Source organism: Pantherophis guttatus, chromosome 6 (genome assembly GCF_059756535.1).
Source record: "Pantherophis guttatus breed Tessera chromosome 6, ASM5975653v1, whole genome shotgun sequence".
Lineage (NCBI taxonomy): Eukaryota > Metazoa > Chordata > Lepidosauria > Squamata > Colubridae > Pantherophis > Pantherophis guttatus.
Genome location: NC_142068.1, coordinates 39,009,754 through 39,028,283, shown reverse-complemented (window position 1 = coordinate 39,028,283; position 18,530 = coordinate 39,009,754). Strand labels below are relative to the sequence as shown.

At 37.0% G+C, this 18,530-nt stretch overlaps 1 protein-coding gene across 1 annotated transcript in view; it reads right to left on the bottom strand.

The window, feature by feature from the left end:
• Positions 1 to 2,282: 2,282 nt before the first annotated feature.
• Positions 2,283 to 18,530, bottom strand: part of LOC117678780 (ovotransferrin-like) — a 48,418-nt gene continuing 32,170 nt past the window's right edge. Inside the window, exons 9-18 of the mRNA XM_087872125.1 lie at positions 15,675 to 15,832; positions 14,386 to 14,476; positions 13,660 to 13,704; positions 12,800 to 12,964; positions 10,699 to 10,855; positions 9,210 to 9,274; positions 7,711 to 7,895; positions 7,016 to 7,199; positions 4,910 to 4,969; positions 2,283 to 2,500 (exon numbers count right to left, since the gene is read on the bottom strand). Of these exons, the coding sequence (XP_087728251.1) occupies positions 2,484 to 2,500; positions 4,910 to 4,969; positions 7,016 to 7,199; positions 7,711 to 7,895; positions 9,210 to 9,274; positions 10,699 to 10,855; positions 12,800 to 12,964; positions 13,660 to 13,704; positions 14,386 to 14,476; positions 15,675 to 15,832 (1,127 nt within the window). The 3' untranslated portion in view covers positions 2,283 to 2,483. The remainder of the gene's footprint in view (positions 2,501 to 4,909; positions 4,970 to 7,015; positions 7,200 to 7,710; positions 7,896 to 9,209; positions 9,275 to 10,698; positions 10,856 to 12,799; positions 12,965 to 13,659; positions 13,705 to 14,385; positions 14,477 to 15,674; positions 15,833 to 18,530) is intronic.

Here is an 18,530-nt window from a genome sequence, read left to right as displayed (position 1 = left end):
TTTCCTTTTAATATATATTAACCCATTACCCTCCAAAGACGTGGAAGAACCAATGTATAATGTATCAGTATAACACATTTCTAAGGAACAACTGGGAAAATCCAAAAATGACTTTTTAAAGTGACAAATTATAAAACCATGGTGTAATTTATTTTTCTTCTGAAAACTCAGCTGAACAGAATAAGAATAGAGATGAGGCATACATAACAATTTTGACACCAGGGCACAATGCATTTTGAAGACACTGACCTCCCAATCACAATGTATGTCTGAAGTACATGAACTGGCATTTTTTTTAAAAGGCGGTGTTTGCAAGACAAAAACAAAATCAGAAAGAGCAGTGGTGGAATTCAAAATTTTTTACTACCAGTTCTGTGGGCGTGGCTTGGTGGGCATGGCAGGGGAAGGATACTGCAAAATCTCCATTCCCATCCCACTCTGGGGCCAGCCAGAGGTGGTATTTGCCAGTTCTCCGAACTCAAAATTTTTGCTATCGGTTCTCCAGAACCTGCTGAATAGTACCCCTGAGTTCACCTTATAGTTCATCTGCTTCAATTACAATCTGTAACAATAATTATGCAAAAGTATACACTTCAATCTTTGAAGTAGAAATGTTTCTGTTCCTTCTCCAGAAGATCACAGAGATCCAGGTAATCAGTTCCTTTCCAATAAAATGGATTGTTCCAAAACAAAAAACAAAAAAATGAATTAATGGCCTGTGTTGATATGAGGGAGGGTTTCTTTTGTTTAGAAGAGATGATAATTGGTCTGGATTTTATTCCACTACAATTGTTCATAAAATGCAGGGTTCTGTGTGTAGAGGGATATCCAATATGTCTCCAATTCATATAAATATTGCACCTTGCTTAAATTTCAGGTGTATCTAAGTGTATTCATAATTTATAATTTACCAGAGATGAGAAATTCCAAACGGCTTCCTCACCCCAATGGCTAGGTCATATAACTGAAGTTTGAAGGCAAACATGAGTTAAAAATATTTAAAATAATCAGTACAAACAAACCCAAGCATTGTTGTATTGGTTCACCCTCAAAGCAACAGTCCAGCTGCCTTATTAGTTTTGATTTATGTTTTGATATGATGCTTTCACTACTCGTTCTGGTTTCACACAATGATTCATGAAGCACAAAAGTGGTTCAACATGTATTTCAGATGTCTTCTATGAATGAAATTAGCTCTAATTCTCACCATGCCACATGGCTTTAAAAGGACAAGAAAGGGAGAAGGGGTTTGCAGTATTTATTTTCATACAATTAGAAGAGTAGAGTTAGAGAAACTCTTATTATTTTTATATATTTAGAATCTTTCCCCCACAAAAAAGATTGCCTTAGCAAAAGTCAATGTGCAATACATTATTTCATTAATCATAACACAGATGTCCGGAAAAAAGTAGTTTTGAACATTATCATTTTGAATATATTGGCTAAAAAACCTGCAATTTTCATGAACATATGGTGTATCCTCCATCTCTTTTCTGCATGAAGAGGTTTTTTTTTCCTCCCAGACCATTCATCACAGGACCAAACATGGGATGTTTGCTATGTGCATCTTTAAACATACTACTGATATTGCCTGTTAAAGAAATAGGCTTCAGATTCTATTTTAGCTTGATGCAAGAGTCTATACTCAGAAGAAAAATAAGCCCATTCTCCACCTACCAGCATATAACTATCTAACCATTTGGCCTTGTTCCTGAGACTTTTGCTCAAGTTTGAAGAAGTATTCCCTAAGCAAATCTCTTCCAGGTAGTCAAGACTGCAACTTTCATAACCCCTGGCATTGTCCATACTAGCAAGATGTAAGGGTTTAGTCAACATATTTGGAGGACACAAAGATGGTAAAATTCTGCTCTGCCACATTCCTGGGGCAATGATTATGTTTTATTGTGTTAATTCATGAGAACTCCATCTCTTCCCCCACCCCCCTGTACTTCATCTTAAACTATCTCTGCCCTTGAGTAGATGGCTCAAGGTAAATCTTGAATTTATCCCTAGTAAAATACAAACTTCTTGAAACTTTTTAAAAAATCTGACCTGTTAATCTAATGGTTTACCTCGAACACAACTTCTGTAGTATAATCCTTCTAGTAGTATGTTTTTGGAAAGGCAAAATTGTGTATTATTCTAAAAATTCACCATTAATGAAAGTTCCTGTAAACTTAGCTGTCTACAGCTACTCATATGAAGACAGACCGACAAAAGACAGGTGTAATTGATTCGTTAAAAATGTATTTAGTGAGCAAAAAGCCAATTTACACATATCGTTATGCTCATAGACAAACCTTTATTATCAAGATGATAAGGAGGCTGGAAGGCAATACTTTAACGGAACTGGAGGCAACGGATGTCTTTAGCCCGAAGATGTAAGACAATGTGGAAACGTGACAGCCCTTGTTTAAGTATCCAAAAGGCCATGATGTAAAATATCAGTGTCCAATCTTCTGGTTTGCCTCGGCCGCATTGAGTTAACAGGAATCTTGGGCTGCATATAAAATATATAATATACTTAATATATATAAATCACATAACATTAAAAGTTTACAACCATATGCGGGCGTATTACTAGCTGTTTGGGGTCACATGTGGCCTGTTAGCTACAGGTTGGACACACCTGATGTAGAGGACAGAATTGTATAGTTCAGAGTTGTTCCAGAAGACAGGTTTTTAAAAAAGGATTTAAATTATGAAAAGGCAAATTTTAATGACCTCAGGATAAATTTCCTAAGCAGCTGTTCCACTGCTTAGTGGAACAGAATGCCTCAGAGGTGGAGCCTTCTTCACAGGAGTTTAAACAGGCTGGTTGGCAGTCTATTAGGTTTGCCATAGTTATAGCTTTCTGTACCAGTGGAGGGGGAGGTGCCTTTCATATACCATCAGAAATATTTGATTATCTGTGGAAGAGAAAGCAGAAAACATGGCCAGTGGCATTATGCTAAATACCCAGCTAAAATTCTGGGAGTTGTTATTCCAACACATTTGGCTGCAGAAGTTGCAGAAATTGGTTCTGATAAATATGCACACAGATTACCAACAGTGAATCCATGTAGATAAATTCCCAAAATATTAGGGAGAAAAAGAGTACAAAAGAAAACTTTCACCAAGCAAAATATTTGCTTATTCAAAATTCTTAGCAAAGAGTGCTCCCAGACATCATCGCAGGCATGATCTTATCATACTTTTTGTTTGTGAAGACAGCAGGAAAATTCCCCAGAGGGACAATGAAGTTGCAGAATAAAAACTTAGTTAGAAACACTTTAGTTAAATTAATCCAGGAGACCCAAGATTAATGGAACACCAGTATTCCAGGAATTAAACTAACATCACAGCCTGATACATAAAACTGCAATATTTGCAAAGTGAGACACAAGTGGAGGAATCACAGGCCAATATTTAAAATTTAGAGGTTCTGCCCTCTTCTGGCCATTTGCATTAACTGAAGAAATTCAACCAAAACACAAAACTAAACTTCAACATAGCTCAGCTGAAGAGCTTTCAAAGGTGAGTTTCTATAACACTCCCAGGAGCAATTTACAGAAATCATACAAGGGAGAGTCTCCCACTGAATGGATAGTTGAGAAGAAAAAGACTATAGACAAAAATATGAAGAAGAGACAGTCTCTTTAGGATCATCTTTCATTGGAATTTATAGAATTGAACTTAGTTTTATTAATTTTATTGGCCGCCCATCTTACCACAGGGTAACTCAGCAGCTTACAATATTAAAAAGATAAAACCATATGAATACTCCAAAAATATAAAAATACAAAATACAATGCCTAAAAGAGAGGGAGGGAGGGAGTAGAATGAGCAGTAGGGGAGATGGGATCTGATATTATCTACCACTCCCAACATGAAGCTCCTTCTTTGGAGTTCCAAGCCAACTGGCAGAGCAAAGTCTTTAAGCTCCTGGTTATAAATGACAATAAAGATAATTTCTCTTAAATATATAAATATCATATCAGAGTTTATTTTTAATAAAAGCAGCAGAATCTCCATGCAAATGTTCTTAGCACAGTTAACAAATCCTTAAAAAAAATTAAAATGCTGCCTTCAATCCCTCCTATTTTTCTTCCTTTCCAATTGTCCTTATTCTCTTTTGCCTGTTCAGATATACGATAACATTAGTGCACCCCCTCCTCAAAAAGCTGTCCCTGAATCCAACAGTTTTCAACAACCACCAACCAGTTTCCTATCATCCCTTTTTGGAAAAGTTTGTTTAGCTGATAGTCAGACAATCCTAAAACATCTGGAGCATCACTTGAACACCATTGACATTGATAAGATCATCATCAGTCAATTGCAAAAGGCAGTTATACTTGGAACAGCTTACATCTTGCAATGGTACTTTAGCACTATCAAACAGCTGTCTATACCAGGTCCTTAGGAATCACTCGATAAGTGGATAAAAATACCAAATCCAATTTAAACATCTCACTGACTATATAACAAACCATCACAATTAATAATCATAAGCAATTATTATGGTTGGTTGCATAGTCAGCAAGATGTTTAGACTCAATTTGGCATTATTATCCACCTACTGACTCCTTTCGAAGGACTTAGGATAAGCCATTGTTGTTTGAGAGTGTTAAACATATTGTTACAGAGTGAAAGCTGTTCCAAATAAAGTTGCCTATTATTTGTAATTATTATTTGTGTCCAAGGAATTGTTTTCAGCCTTGGTAGATAATGACACAAAATGCTAATATATGAAGGCAAGCTACTAAAATAAACAATCATAATAAACAGAAATTAAGCTGTAGATGTTAATTCTATTTATTTTTTTGCACTAGTGATGCTAGTGCAGAGTTACAAAGCCAAAATGGAAAGTTTAACAGATTGTTGGTATTAAAGAAGAATAAAATAAGTACAAAAATAAGATTTTTGTCACCTTTGGACAAATACGTATGAAGCATCGATGAGTGTGGGAAGGTGCAGACCTTAAGGAGTTCTGTCACAAGAAAACAGAAAAAAGGTAAGAATTAAGAGACAGAACTAAATAAATTATTCTACAATAGCACAGAGTGGCCCACAAATTGTTTAATCTTTTGCTGTTCTGAGTATTCCAGAACAGAATCCCTACCATCCCAAAATACCTAGAGCATGTCAGTTTGGGAAGGCCTAAGTATGTCTTAAGAGACAAAGCATGTGAAATGGGGGTGGGTGAGAGCATAAAATAGTTATCTAACCACTAGACAGCTATGCATTTAATTCCACATTCCTTTACAAATTGTTGGGAGCATGGAAAGAAAAGAGACATATTCTATAGATAATGAGACTGAAAAAGACCTTCCCAAGGTGCATATTCTACTCTGCACCATTAAAATATCATCGCAGTAACTGTTTTAAATTATTCCTTAGTAATGTTTAGTTCTATTTTTTTTAAAAAAAAGGAACAACAACCCTATCCCAATTGGCTTCTTCTCCTTTATCTCTGAAGAGCCTAACAGAACAGTTAAAAAATGAACAAAAGAAAGAAAAATTTATTTAGCATTTATATACTGCTTTACAGTGCTTAACAGCCCTCTCTAAGCAGTTTACAGAGTCAGCATATTGCCCCCAATAATCTGGGTCCTCATTTTACCAACCTCGGAAAGATGGAAGGCTGAGTCAACCTTGAGCCTGGTGAGATTCAAACTGCCAAATTGCAGGTAGCAGCAGTCAGCAGAAATAGCCTGCAGTACTGCATTCTAACCACTGCACCACTGTGGCTCTCTTATGTCACCTTTACACCAGAAACAGTTGTGATATATACCACAATGAAGAAAACAACATGCCCAGAGCTCTGATCTATTTTTCTACAGAACCATTTGCCATACATTTAAAATATCTTTTCAATGTAACCTATTACAACTAATATTTAATTTTCTCTTTATCTCATCCTTTGAATGTGCTTTATATCAAAAAGTTCTAGTACAAAGGTGTTATAAGCCTTCTTTTTAAATTATCTCTAAAAATAGAGAAAAGCTATTCAAATGATGGTGCAGATATTTATCAGTTGTATTTTCATCCTGCCTTTCTTACAGTACTTTATAATTCACTTTAGTAAAGGTAGTGAACATATACTCCCCACTTCTCCTATTTTCCCCACAACAACCCTGTGAAGTGGGTTGGGCTGAGAAAGAGAGCAACTGACCCAAAGTCACCCAGCTAGCTATTATGCCTAAAGCAGAACTAGAATTCACAAATCCCAATATAACCTCTTGACTTAATCAATTTGCAAGGTGAGTTGTCAAGCCTAAAAATCCACTTACAGAAGTTCTGGACCTAAAGAGTAACTACATTTGGTGTATTTGGTGCCATACAAAAAGAACAGGAAAACCATTTGGACAGAATAGGATGGACAATTATCAAGTCATCAACTGCAGAAAGTTGCGGTGTTTGGAAATATAGTATATTATAATATTTTTGACAAGCCTAGATGTTTATGAAGGATCAGATAGTCAAAAGTTCCAAATTTAGTCTGAGCTATCTGGTAGACTGCATGTAAATTAGTGTTAATGTTACTTTGTGTTATTCATTTACATCTTTAGTTTTTAAGTTAAATTACAATAACAAGCTTGTATGTATGTGTATATGTGCCTTGAAGTCATTCTTGACTGCTGGCAACTGCCTGGATTAGTTCCTACAATTTTCTTGGCAAGATTTTCAGATGTGGCTTGCCATTAACTTCTTCCTGGGGTTGAAAGAGAATTGGTCCAAAGTCACACAACTGGCTCCATGCCTAAGGTGTAATTAAAACTCATGGTTTCCTGGTTTTTAGCCTGATGCCTTAACCTCTAGACCAAACTAGTAGTATAAAACTATATTGTTTGTGATGGGAAACATAAACATTGCCAAAACAAGGTACAGTGTTGGTTACAATCTAGCAGTGTCTGGAGATGGCCTCCTGCATTTTATTTTACATTCTGTCAGAGTTGCATTTATAACCAGTTTGAAATGAAATTTCTACCACTGAAATGGATGAATGCCATTCATCTTAATCTAAGATTGTTACCTGAAGGTGAACATTTGGTGAATTTTTCAAGAGACTGCAGATATTCCTGCCCAAGATATTGCTCAAAGGTATCTTCATTTGGAACAGCTAAGCATTCTGTGTCATCTTTGAACAAGCTATCTTTGGCTTCAGATTGGAACAACTGGAAGACATCTTTCTGCGTTCCCTGTGATCCAAATAGTTTCTGTAAAAATCAACAAAAGCAGGATTTCAGTAGTTATCATAATATTTAATAAATACGGTTGTTTCCAGTGAATGCATAACATTTCTTCTTTTTGTACTATTTCTCCTTTTTATTTCTGCCTGTTATTTCTGAAGGAATTTTATACCGGTAGATTCTTCTCTCAGCCAACTCACCAAAGCCAACTCACTACAGGGCCAACTCACCATGAGACAAGAGTTATACTAATAGTGAAGAAATGGTAGGATACAATTATTAAGTAAAGAATACAAAAAGAGGGACAAGATGAAATGTGATTGACAAAATTTAAAATTATTTTAACTAAGTTGAACTAAGTAACTAAGTTGAATTGTTGAATTGTCCCACAGCAAGTTATCCCACAGCGACTTGGCCATGGCGAGTTGGCTACAGTGAGTTGGCCTGTTCTGTCAATCAGAGCTGATGCACATCTTCCCCATGTATATATGCTATATAACTTTACTATTAAACATAACAGTCTCAATTCAGAGCTTACCTGTTGCTCAAGTACCACCTTTTTAACCACTTCTGCTCGTTCAGGTCTTGACACCACTGCATGATTGCAAATTGTGCCCAAATGACATCTTTGATATTCATCAGGACGACAACGTTCACCAGTTTGGCTCAGAAGAACAAAATCAGAAGAAGTTACGCCACTTGCCCAAGCAGGTCTGTTTTCTCCTGTTTAAAAAAAATGATTAAAATTATTAACAAGAATAAAAACTATGCATTTATTTTTCTTATTAGCCCTACTCCATGGAAAGGGGAGATAGGACTTTGTCAGCTCATCCCATGCCATTTCGCATCCCACTGGCAATACTCTATATGACAATATAGTAGTTTCAAAGTTCTCTGGAGTGGTGAGTATACATGACATTTTGTCAGTATGTTCATATTTACTTATTATTGAATTAGCGTATGGCACATCATACATGGAAATAATATATATAGCTACAGGCAAGCGAGAGCTGCAGTATGCAGGCAAATGGATGGGTAGGCATACAGAATGTTGGCAGAGAGGTGGATGCATGCTGCACAATGCAGATGAGACAATGGCAAGTGCAATAGACATGCCCTATGGAGTCTGGGTAGGATGGATGATGAGCAGCCACTGTGGAGTGCAGGTGGGTGGTATGGGCAGATGTACACTACAAAGAGCAGGTGGATAAGCAGATATTATGGAATAGAGATCCCCATGCCGCCCAGGGGTTCCTTAGAAAAAAAAATGGCAGAGTGGGAGCAATTGCAGGAGTGACTGGGGACCTCCTGCCAGCTTCCGCATTGACAAACCAGTGGGGTAAGTTACAAATAGTGATCATGTGGCTATGAACACTTAAACTGTTGTAACTGTGAGCAGTTTGCCAAGCACCTGAATTATGACAACATGTTTGTGAGGACTTTGATACTGATGTTTGAATCTCCCTTATCACCAAACAGTTGCTGAATGTGTGATTACTAAGCAAAGACTACCTGTACTATTTTCTTTTCCATGAACTTATTAAAATTAATCCGATCTTTCATACTGAAAATTTGAGGGGAGACAAAGTATTTGAGGCATGTAGCAATGCGAGATCTTTCTTTTTTCTGTGCTGCGCTAAGAGTTCCAAGAACACAGATGCTTGGATTTTCTGCCTGAATGCCCCAGAATCACTAGGCCAACCTTAGTATTCTGCATCTTGACTTGAATAGGTGTATTCAACTTTGTCTGGTACAACTCCAGCACAAAATGAGCTTTCCAGTATTCTTATTCTACTGGATGATGCTTTCTAATGCAACATGATTCTGGATCACAGTTAATTTATCTTATAAACATTATCATTATATTATAATCATTTTATTATAATCAACATTATATTTATTATATTATATTGTATTGCATTGCATTATTATAACCATTCTTTTGATTATGCCTGACAAACTTCATCAGTCTACTATTTCTCAACTATCATAAATAAGATGATCAACAGTTATATATTTATTTGTATGATTCCATACCTTCTGTGACCTCAGTGATGGTGGTATGTTTAACAAAAGCTACGTCTCCTGCTTCAATCACGCATCTGGAAAATACAACCAAAGAAAAGGGTAAGTGGCACATTTCACTTCTTGCTTTGCATAGGTTCCTCATCTGAAAAATTATTCAAAAATAATTAAAAACAAATATTTCTACACTGTTTACATTGCGTTTTAATTTGGAATTAAGAAGAATTATAAATAGTTGTGAACTGAAAAGGTTCTGCCCTGTTTATCATATTACATTAATATGCTTGGGATTACTTTTTACATGTTAATATAAAACATAAAATCTTTTAAAAGCTACATATAATGACAGAATAATATGCTTATATTGTGGAATAACAGTGATCATTATACCACTAGGTGGGGTAGTAACTGCCTCTAAAGAGGACTTCCAATCTAGTTTCCATATCAAGGCTTTGCCTAGTATGTGCATTACAATACTTGTAATAACAATAAAAAAAATATACTAAGAATGTTCATAGGATCCTGTGCAGAGCCTCCACTGACTGATCACAATCAAATTTAAAGGAAGATTCCGGTAGACAAAATCTTGCTTCGAGAGTACACTACAGAATCTTGTATCTTCACAGGATTCTCAGTCCTAGGCATTACTTAAAATAATATACCATTTCAGACCAATTATTGTTTTAACAGCTTCATTTCCCAATAGTAATAAAATAAAATAAGGAATATTTTAAAAATTGAGTGGTAGAGTGACAAATTAAGGCAATATACACTATGGTTTGGAATTGATGCCCTATAAGATTTCCTGTGGAAGGATTCAGGAAATGCTTGATAATTCTGAAACCTCATTTACTCATTTGTATTTATTACTTTGATTGATTAGACTTTTTAATTCACACAAATATATAACAGAATAAGAGAGTTGGAAGCGACCTGAGAGGTCTTCTACTCCAATCCCCTGCTCAGACAGGAAACCCTATCTCATTTCAGACCAATGGTTGTCCAATCTCTTCTTAAAAACTTCCAGTGTTGGAACGTTCACAACTTCTGGAGTTGTGTCCGTTGTTCCACTGATTAATTGTTCTAACTGTCAGGAATGTTCTCCTTAGTTCTAGGTTGGTTCTGTCCTTGATTACTTTCCATCCATTGCTTCTTGTCCTGCCTTCAGGTGGTTTGGAGAATAGGTTGACTCCCTCTTCTTTGTGGCAATCCTTTAGATACTGAAACACTGCTATTATGTCACTTCTAGTCCTTCTTTTCATTAAACTAGACATACTCAATTCCAGAAACTGTTCTTTATATGTTTTAGCCTCCGGTCCCCTAATCATCTTTGTTGCTCTTCTCTGCACTATTTCTAGAGCCTAAGAACACATATAACGCATAAATTTTATTATAGGCTAAACATCTACAGGAAGGAATCCTGAACTGGAGATGGAGAATGAGGAATAATCAACAAGTGTCTTCTCATTCATCTATCATATTCCAAGGAACAGCAACCTACCGAAGAGCACCAGTATACCCATAGAAGATTTCATTGCTGTTAGGTTTACATTTGTATTTCTGAGACAGGGCACCATCACCACCGCTGCCTTTGCATAGTTTGCACAATGTAGACTCAAGAGGTGCACCCGGCGCACAGCTTTCTCTGAAGAATGTATCTAGCATGGGATCAGAGAACAAACATTTTAATACTTTTATATATATTATTATAACATACTCCAATTGGTTGTCGTGTTGGATTTCAGTTTGCATAGTCCCCAGAAAGCATGGGAAATGCATCAGATTGGGTGATCTAGGTCTAGCAATCCTGTAGTTGTAATAAAGCTAACTATTGACAACTAGATCTACAAAATCTGGACCCAAATCCAAAATATTATTATTGGGAAGCATGGCCAGCTTAAAAATGCCAACTTCAGAATTCTGGTTTTTCAAAATATGTAACTGACTATCACATTACAAATTAAGGAACTACCAACAGCAGGGTTCCTCAAGAGGAACCCAGAATTTGCTCTCAGTCATATTAGGTTAAAAAGAAAAAACTGCTGGTTTTTTCCAAAGAATGACCAGCTCCAATAAAGAGGATCAGTTGCAGAGGTGGTTACCAGTTTATCTGCTGGAAAAAGTGCATTTTGTGATTGGTAATGTTAAAAAAGGTAGCCATTTTATGAAAGGCAAGCCTTCCCATTGGTAGCCATTTTGTGAGGATACATACAAACATACCTTCACAAATCAGAAAGACTCTGGGAGCACCTTATCTGATTAATAAATTTTCTGAGTAATAAAAGCCTATCATAAACGTATATGTGTCTCCTGGCTACAATTGATATTTTGAGATATGTCTAACAGCACCCCAAAATTATCTATATCTGCTCAACTGCATTCTTCAAAATGTGAACAATGATAGTTTTTAACTGAGTGCTCATGCTCTTAGTCAAAAAAATTATTAATTAGAGTTCACTTTAGCCATCTTTTAAATAGTATGGAAGGTGATGTGCCAGAATTTTCAGAAATATAGCAGTTAAAGCTAATCGTTGAGAGAAAAAGGAATAAAAATGTTTATTTTTCATTTAATTTTCATCAGGAACTTTAGATAAAAATTGAATTAGGAATAGCTTTCATAAAGTTCATTTGCTTTCTGGTGTTCCATTTATTCCATAAATTTCAATGCAGCAGTCTAATGTTGCAAATTCCTTTGCACTCCTGTATTATCTTAGCAGAATGCTATTTTAAGGACTGACATATACATATCTTAAGAAGAATTTCAACTTGGGGCAGGGCATGCACAATGTCTTATTTAAAAACATTTTGAACTTGAGTTTTTAATAAAGGTTCATTAAATTTCTAGTGCAAAATGTCCTGTTTTGAGTACTTTTTTTTTTTTTTTGCTTTAATTTATATGCCGCCCTTCTCCGGAGACTCAGGGCAGCTTACAATGTGTTAAGCAATAGCCTTCATACTTTTGTATATTTATACAAAGTCAGCTTATTGCCCCCACCATCTGGGTATTCATTTTACCTACCTTTGAAAGGATGGAAGGCTGAGTCAACCTTGAGCCTGGTGAGATTTGAACTTGCAGTAATTGCAAGCAGCAGATGTTAATAACAGTCCACTGTACTACAGGCTCTTACTTTGGGGAGAGCCTGAAGCTCAAAGTAAAACATTTCACCAAAAATGTGCTCAAGACATTTTAGATAAAACACTTTGCATGCCCCTAATATTTATGTTACTTTATTTTTAAAAAAAACTAAAGAAGAAAAAACTAGTGATAGTTTTGAATCTGAAACATTATCAAGAAATGAACATAAGGTCTTTTTCCATCTATAGCCGATCACTCTTTCTTTCTTCTTTTTCCACTTGAAATACTTGAGGGGGGGACACAATTAATGCATAACCCTTTGGTAACCCTTTGGAACTACAGAAGCTGTTGTCCTAGAAGCACTGGATCCTTTACAGCAGTGTTTCTCAACTTTAGCAGCTTTATCACGTGTGGACTTCCATTTCAGAATTCCTCAGACAGCATGGTTCAGAAACACTGTTTTAGAGGATGGGTGAGGTAGTAGTATAAAAAACATAAGCAACCATATGGACATAAAGCCACTCACCAAGGTTACAACTAAGATTATTCTGATTGTTAATGAGGCCCATGGGAATAATCCAGCCAACAGTTCTACCAACACCAGTATGACAGGAGGTCTTTCCTCTCAGAGTGGTCCAGTTGATGTCAGCGTCACGTTTCTTAGCAACAGCTACAGCATAGTAGCCTTTACCTGGAAAACAAGAAGCAGACTCAGCATTTCTCCACTGACAATTCAAATAACCTCACAGAAGGTAGGCATGGTCCAGTGACTCCTTCACATCTTTTGCAAACATTTAAAGAGAAAAGAGTTCACCTGCGTATAGGAAACCTAAGTACAGGTAGACCTCAACTTACAACTGTTCATTTAGTGACCATTCAAAGTTACAACAGCACTTTGAAAAAAGTGAGATAAGGCCATATTTCATGCTTATGACTGTTGCGGGATCTCCATTGTCACAAGATCAAAATTTAGACGCTTGGCAACTGACTCTTGTTTATGACAGTTGCACCGTCCTGGGATCACTTGATTCCCTTTTGCGACCTTCTGATAAGCAAAGTCAATGGGGAAGCCAGATTCATTTAACAACCATGTTACTAACTTAACAATTGCAGTGATTCACTTAACAACTGCAGCAGTTGTTGCAAACCTGGAAAGGTCATAAAATGGGGCAAAATTCACTTAACAACTGTCTCAGCAACAAACATTTTGGGCTCAGCTGTGATCATAAATTGAGGACTATCTGTATTTTGTCCAAAAAAAAGGAATTTTCTTCAATAGATTAGGAAGATAGGTACAGAATATTTGACCAAGTTTTAAATTGCCAAATAAAGGCTTAGATGTTTGCAGATCTCTTAAATGGCAATATATTCACCATAATTACCTACCTGTTAGACCTTTCTTGGGATCAACACAGGCAGAAGAATCTTCACCTAGAAGATATAAAAATAAAAATAGGATTTGGAGAACTCACTTCAAGCTCAAGCACATTCCATTTTCATCTACCTTTGTCTGGACTACAGGAAAGGTGTCTTGTAAACATAGACCTAAAAGCAGATAATGCCAAGCGTATTTGCAAAATAAAGGACACCATTATGGAGTGCAAGGCATCTGAACTCAAGACATAAAGTCTATGATCTAGGACTGATGATGCTGGTGATCAAAAAGATGGACTCAATTTCTATCCATCCTCTTACAATTTTGCAATGGGCCATGCATATCACTCTTTGGGGATGAGGTAAAAGTATTAGATCACTTGGTGAACATGACAATGAAAAGGAGGAAATGATCCAAGAACAGTAGGGAGGACTGAGGTGACTTGGAACAGATTTTCCTCCTTTCAGATCTGATGCCTGAACACCTATGTTTTTCTTAGTCTAAAGATCTAAAATGGCATGCCATCAGTCATTTTCATGCACATAATTGTGGCTATTACCCTGAGGGCAGTGGGATTGCTTCTGAAGACTATATATGCTGGGAGACTAGTAGACTCTGTTATGCAGTTGGATGGCCACATGGAGACAAACTACTGGAATACACGGGCCAGAGTCCTATATGGCAGGTCACTTCTTATGTACTTACAACAGCTATTGATCTACTGAGTTCAGACTTACGAGGGATTTCTGTCAATATTGGGACAAGGCCACATTTTCCAGCAGTGTAGATATGCCCGCCATCCAAGGTAATGGCATCAGCTTCTCTTTTCTGCAAAGACCAATGTATTTTCTATCAGCAAATACATTTCCTAATATGTGTCTTTACATGATTAAAATGAATCATTCATGCTCAGCAGGGATCCCCAGGTTTTTTTAAAAAAATACATTGCGTGGGGAGGGGGGAGAGAATCTCATCAATATTTTGAATAACCAATCTTATCTGAGCACACTCAATGGGACAGAGGAGTGATGAGCACTGAGGAAACAAAACTGAAAATCTTGGACAGAGAAGCAAGAAAAAAATGAATCATTATCTTCTTGTTTCCTGCTGTTGGGTTTTCGGGTTTGTAGAACTATAGCAGTCTCCGTATATTTTTCTCCAAAAGAGTGGAGAGAGATTATGTTTTTTATAATGATTTTAAATGCATTGTGAGCCGCCCTGAGTCTTCGGAGAGGGGCGGCATATAAATTGAATAAATAAATAAATAAATGACAGGAGAGTCAAGGTAAATCCAACATTTTCAGGATCTTGTCCATAGAAATCAAGGTATAGAAATTCCTAAATTTCCAAACAGAACATAGTAGAATAAATAATACAGAGAATATTGACCTAACTGAATAGCAGTAAAGATATGTACTGTCTCATGCTGTGGATGGACATTTTCTGGTTCACTTTGGGATTTAATCCAAGGGATTAAATCAGTTGGTCCCTAATCCTAGGACCAATTGATATTACTGAAGAAATAAATACAAAGAGGACAGGTTACAATTCCATATTTTATTTCAAAATAAAATAAGAGGAGAAAAGTAATGGAGAGAGGCTCCAAACGGAGGAGATAAAAGTTAAATGGCACTGGTTTTGCAGGCAGAGACATCACAGTAAGTGCAGAGGTAAAACTGTCCTCATACTGGTACTCTTTAACTATTTCAATCATTCCCAGTTTAAAAACATAGGGGTTATAATTCAACATATCTGTAGGACCTCAGGGTGGGAACACTACACTATGCACTCAGTGCATTGTTGCAGAGGCCTCTTGCCCAGTATGAAAGACTCATAACATGGGATTCCTGGGATATATTCAGTTAACATGTACCAGCAAAATCACAAACTTCTTGTTTATTTTACTAGTGTCTTTTTCATGGATTGCACTAGTACCCAGGTTTTTAAAAATATTTTTTCAACTAAAGTGCCTGGACTCAATCACTATTTTCATGTGAAAAGGTATGTGGAAACTTCAAACACTTACTATGATCTTGATAAGGCAATCTTCTGTAGTTTCTGCAACAGCACATTCAATGGCACCATCGCTCTGTGCACTCCACACATAACATTTTTTCTGTTCAGCCTTGCCCACTGCACACCACACAATACTTTCTGTGGTATAAGGATCTGAATCAAATCTCTCTAAAGGACAAGACATACCTCGGTTAACCAAGTATTCAGATTCCTCAGAATATTGCAAACTAATTGCTGGTAAACAGAGACCACTAATATAAGAACCACTGTAAGCTTCAGTGTACCATCTTTATGTTCTAGACTCAAATTAGGGCGGAATGGAGGAAATCGCTGCAGCCACAGCCAATTCACCACATCAACTCGCCACAACCAACTCACTACAGGACAATTCAACAATTCAATTTAATTATTTAAAATAATTACTAATAATAACTAAAAATGATTTTAGTTTTTGTCATTCACATTTCATTTTGCCCCTCCTTTGGCATCCTTTTTTAATGATCCTGTTCTACTATTTCTTTGATATTAGTGTAACTCTTGTCCCGCGACAAGTTCTCCAGTGGCTAGTTGGCTATGACAAGTTGTTGTAGACCTGGTTATTATTTATTATCTGTTCACTATATGTCAGTCGTGAAATGTAAAATTTGTTACTACCGGTTCTGTGGGCATGGCTTGGTGGGGGGGTTAATGTGACTGGTGGGCGTGGCCAACTTTTTTTTTTCTTTTAAAAGCATTTTTTCTACAACCTTAACAGGTTGCAGAAAAAAATGCTTTGAGAAGCCTCTGACGATCAGGTAATGCAGATGGGATTGCCAGAGGCTTTTAAAGGCATTTTTTTTTCTACAATCTCTTCGGCCGAAAAGGTTGCAGAAAAAAATACTTTTAGAGGCCTCTGATGATCCCAGCTGAGCCGCGCAATCATCAGAGGCTTTTTTTTAACTTTTAAAAGCATTTTTTTTGGTCGAAGATGTTGTAGAAAAAATGCTTTTAAAAGTTAAAAAAAAAGCCTCTAATGATCGCGCGGCTCAGCTGAGCATGGGGGATTTTTGCTACTGGTTCTCCAAACCACCCACCGCCATCGCTACCGGATTGGGGGATCCAGTCCCAACTGGGAGCATTTCACCCCTGCTATATGTGAAATCACAACTGTCAGTTCTTTAGCTGTTGTTGGCCTTTATATGCATCGATTTCTTCCCAAGGACCTAGGTTGTTATAATATATTGATTTTTCAATTCTGCCTTGCTTCTTAATGTTATTGTTTTATTATTGTATAAATAATGATATTCAACTGTCTTGATTTTTATAAGGAAAATCAGAAAAACAGAATTGAGAGGGGAAAGAACACAAAAAATGTTCTTTAGAGGCTTTTGTTCTAGAACACTAGTATCCAAGATACTTAAAGGGTTATTTAGCCATTTTAGAAAAATAGTAGAAATTAATGACCCAATTAAAACATAGCTGCACTAAGAAAAACTTTAGACCTCGTTATTGTATGCTTGAGCTTTACATAGTTTGCTATTTTATTTAGCATGAAAACGTTTCTGTTCTAGCTCCCAGATAATCCAAAACAGACTGCCTGGCTGCTGGTGGTACAACATTTTACCTCAGGTCACTTGAAAAATTGTTATTTATTTAGCATATGTCAACTTAAAAAAAGGATTAAATGGTATACCACTGTACTTTTAAAAAAAGTCAGGAAACTGAAATAGGTACTTAGCAAAAGGGGGGGAAAGAGCTTATATATTGTATGTGCATTTTGATGCTTTAACCTTGTACAGGTAGTCCTTGATTTTCTACCACAATTGAGCCCAACATTTCTGTTGTTGTTAGACATTTGTTAAATGAGTTTTGCCTCATTTTACAACCTTTCCTGCCACAGCTGTTAAGCGAATCTCTGCAGTTGATTACTTAGTAACCTGGTTGTTAAGTGAATCTGGCTTCCCCATTGACTTTGCTTGTCAGAAGATCGCAAAAGGGGACCACATGAACCAGTTGCCAAGCATCTGAATTTTGATCATGACTATGATTTATTGCTATAACAGTTTTTCCTCTTGATTTTCAAGAAGGAGAAATCTGGGTCTACTGTTGTGGACTGTCAGCCGCCAGCTTCTCCAACAGCCGAATCGGAGGAAGAGGAGGCATGGGAGTCAGGGTCAGCATCAAGGCAATCAGAGATCCAAGGGGGACGAGGAATGGAGCTTGCAAAGAGAAAGACAGAGATGGACCCTGGGCCGTCCATCAGCCCTCAGATAGAGAGTCAACAGTCCCCAGGTCTGGAGGTGACTGATGAGGAAGAGGAGGAACAGCTGAGTCCAGTGCCTGACAAACGGATGCACAGAAGGCAGAGAAGAGACAGCAGTGGAAATCTGTGGGACGATCCTTGGGAAGGAAGAGCCACCACTGCTAACGAAGTCCCACCCTAGCTCTGGGGATAAAAGGCAGGGGGCAGAGATGAATAGATGTGACAGACAACTATTCATCTTCCAGCCAGATGGACTTGTTAGTCTGCGTTGAGAGAGAAACTTTTTGCCATGGTCTCTGGCACTCCTAATAAAGGAATATTTGAGTTTACTTCGTAGGGTTTGACATGCTTGGGGAGCTGAGTCAGAACATCTACACTGATTTTTGATCCCCCATCCTATTGCTTATGGTTTGCTATTATTGCCCTATTTATTACTTCAGTGCTACCCTCAGCTAGCCAAACAGAGTAAAATATGAGTCTTAATCACAAACAAATTGGACCTAATCCCGTTATAACACGGGTGTAGCCAAAGCATAATAGTTTCTACTTTGACAAAAGTTTTTCCCCATCACAGAAATTTTAGAGGCAGTCAACAGACTGAATTGCAATTAAGCTAGCAAGTGA